This window comes from Orycteropus afer, unplaced genomic scaffold (genome assembly GCF_000298275.1).
Source record: "Orycteropus afer afer isolate SDZICR_OR568_19922 unplaced genomic scaffold, OryAfe1.0 scaffold00042, whole genome shotgun sequence".
Classification (NCBI taxonomy): domain Eukaryota; kingdom Metazoa; phylum Chordata; class Mammalia; order Tubulidentata; family Orycteropodidae; genus Orycteropus; species Orycteropus afer.
In genome coordinates this window covers 12,531,185-12,534,562 of record NW_006921629.1, presented here as the reverse complement: position 1 = coordinate 12,534,562, position 3,378 = coordinate 12,531,185, and the positions used below count along the sequence as shown (strand labels likewise).

At 38.6% G+C, this 3,378-nt stretch overlaps 1 protein-coding gene across 1 annotated transcript in view; it reads left to right on the top strand.

Moving 5' to 3' along the window:
- SPATA22 (spermatogenesis associated 22) overlaps positions 1–2,844 on the top strand; it is a 21,082-nt gene extending 18,238 nt beyond the window's left edge. Inside the window, exons 6-8 of the mRNA XM_007937589.1 lie at positions 399–401; positions 1,895–2,024; positions 2,696–2,844. Coding sequence (XP_007935780.1) covers positions 399–401; positions 1,895–2,024; positions 2,696–2,844 — 282 coding nt within the window. The remainder of the gene's footprint in view (positions 1–398; positions 402–1,894; positions 2,025–2,695) is intronic.
- Positions 2,845–3,378: the final 534 nt, after the last annotated feature.

The following is a 3,378-nucleotide window of genomic DNA, read 5'->3' as shown; positions in this document are numbered from 1 at the left end:
ATACCCATGTGACAGTAGATCTAACCCACAGGATTTTCTAGGCTCTAATCTTTGCAGGAGCAGATCTCCAGGTCTTTCTGCTATTGAGCTGCTGAAAGAATTAAAAACTCCAGCCTTTCTTTTAGCAGCCGAAAGCCACCATCTGGGGGTAGTTCTAGTTCTTGCTGGAAATCTGACTAATGGAGCATATTTCACAGTGGTTCCCAACATTATGCTTTTATTCTACCCAAGAATGAAATGACCTTAGCAATAGTGGCTCATTATGGCTATAATCCTTAATGGGAGCATATTTGAATTTTGGGTAGGAGAAGGAGGAGGAGGAGAAGAAGGAAGCCGTTTGTAAGTTGAAAAAAATGTTCCGTCAGATGTTCTTTGTTATACCCCCTCCCCCTACGAAGAAAGTGCACCCATGCCTTGAAACCTAGTATTTTAACATGTGTTATTCCTAATTGATCTTCAGAAATGTGGAAGATATTCCCATCTTGGGGCCTTTGCATTTGTTCTTCCCTTTGTCCTCATTCAACAACTCATTTAAAATAATACCCCCCCCATCCCTTTACCCTGTTTTATTTTTTATGAATTTAATGTATCAATTCCTGACATTCTGTTACATATATTTATTTGTTAATGTTCTGAATTCTCCCATTAGACTGTGTGGTGGTTACGGTTGTGTGTCATCTTGGCTGGGTCTGGTTTTGAGTGACTGGGCAGCTGGATATAATTATTTCCCACGATGAGACTGGTAACCAACTCCATAGTACAATCTACTGTAGCAGCTGAGTAGCTGCCTTAGGGATGGAGTCTGCTTCCAGTATAGAAGAAGAAGCTTTGAGGAAGGTATCTAGTTTTTTGGCACATTGGGATCCTGCATTTGGCTGAGTCTTCCTCTCAGTAGCCTGCCATGTTGTCTGCTGATCTTGGGACTATCTCTGGGGTGGAACTAGTGGCCTGCTGTGCTGCTTAATAATCTTGAGACTGTGGCATTTTACTTGTTGACCTTGGATTTGTCAGCCTAAGCAGCCAGCAGCTGCCTGACTTAAGAGGAGCTCTAGTGGGCTGGGAGCAAGAGGCAGAGCTGAAGCCCAAGGTTGAGGGGCCTTCACCCAACCCCAGAGCTGGCACTTTGAATCCAGACTTCTAGCCTCCCAAACTGTAAGAGAATAAATCCCTATTTATACAAGCCATTTACATTTGTGGTATATCTATTACAGCAGCATTAGAGAGCCAAACAGACTGTAAAATCTATGAGGGCAGATTCCTTATCTGTTCACTCTTGTTTCCTGAGTAGCTATGTTTGACACGTAGTAGGCGATCAAGAAATGGTAATTGTCATGTTATTAATTTCTGAAATAGCTGGGAATGAATGAATAAATGTGTCTGACTATTTTAGAGTATGAAACATTAGGGAAAGATATTGTGTTTAACTCTGCGTTTATTCTATAATAATGAACAAATGAATGAAAGTGAATGACTGCCCATGTAAGTAATTATCTCCTAGATTAATTGCCTCCCAAGTACATCTGGTTTCTCCTTCTGTAATGTACTAATGGTAGCATAGTGGCTAAGACACTTGCCTGCTAACCAGACGGCTGGCGGTTCAAACCCACCAGCCACTTCTCGGAAGGAAGATTGGGCAATCCTACTTCCGTGGTGATACTGCCTTGGAAACCCAAGGAGGGGTCTCTATGAGTCGGGTTTGACTCGACGGCACATAACAACAACAACAACAACAATGATACCTTTAATTTAGGGATGTAACTGCTAAAATTTTTCAAAATTCTCTTTACACATTTGCCTAGGGTACAAGAATCTGTTGTTGTTATGGAATGTACAAAGGTATGAAAATATTAACAAATGCCAAATAAATGCTATATATATATTTTTTCTCCAAAAGGAGGCCTCATTGTGTCAGTTAAAACTTAAGGAAAAAGATAATTCTTTAAGAATTATATCCGTCGTTATTGAAAGCATGAGGTACTGGCGTGAACATGCACCGAAAGCGATACTTCTTTTTGAAATATTAGGTAAGTATAATACAGGCATGCATCACACAATGTCTGTTCAGGCAACATCCAACTGCATGTACGTCCATGGTCACAACACTCAACATAAATAGCAATAGACATTCCTATCAAGAGATGAAGTGGATCATGCTTTCATATGTGATGGTTAGCTTGCACAGTGCTTTAATAGCCCTAAGTTTCTAGATTGACCTCTAGACTCATCAAAAGTAGAGATTTAATTTTATTCTATTTTAGTGCTTAGCACAGTGCTGACATATAGGAGGTCCCTGTCAGCTGCAGCTGAGAAAAAAAAAAAAATCAAGGTTAGTTTCTTACGTAATAACGGGTAATTCATGGAACTGAAAGGTTGCTAGGTTACTAACTTCAGGCAAGGCTTGATCCTGCTGCTCAGGAGTAGCATAATGATTTTTCTTTCTTTCTTACCATAGCGTTGACCTCATTCTAATACCACACATTATGGCTCCCAGAAGCTTCTTCTTTTGCGGGGAGGAGGAGGGCAGATAGGCAAGTCCCAGAAGCTTTTGGAACTCCTCTTATAATGCCAAAATGATTACCAAAGTTCTCTAAACCACACATCATTGTACCACACTTCACATTCTTAGATAAGTTTCTTCTGGTGCTTTTTACAAAAACTAGCATATGACTCTTTGCATATCATTATTTCTGACAAGGTAACATACCTGTCAGTGAAAGCTTGAACTATAGCTGTGGAATAGAATATGATAATTGGTTGAAGCCAAGGATCACCCCTGGATCTGAGGATGGCGACAAATTCTATCTGAATCATTTGGCTAAAAATGGCATAGGAGAAGTTTCCTAAAGGAAAATCTGGGTATTATTATCAGAAGGAGGAAAAATGGAGGCTGGTCTCAAAGTAACAGGGAAGAGATGGGAAGAGTGCTGTTAGGTTGTGGGTATTGCAATGAATGTCACAAAACAAAATGTGTATAAGTTGTTGAATAGAAAACCAATTTGCTCTGTAAACTTTCACCCAAATCAGAATTCAAAAAAAGTCTACTACCAGCCAGTACTCAATAAATGGTTTTTCAATGACTGAATAAATGCTCTCATTTGATAATAATTTGTTGAGATAAATGTGAATTCATATATGTGTTTTATAGACAAAGAAATAGATTTGAAAAAGTTTAAACAATTTTCTCAAAGTTACAAAATATTAGTAAGTTGAATATTGGAATCCAATGCATGAGTTCTGATTCTAATTAATTTTTTTCATTAAACTATGATGCTTACTTGTTTTAAATGTGTATTTATTGTTAGTATTATGTAGACTTGCCTAGGGATTTAACTACTCTATGTAAGACATTCTGAGGAAAAGCTTCAGATGGCCAATTAT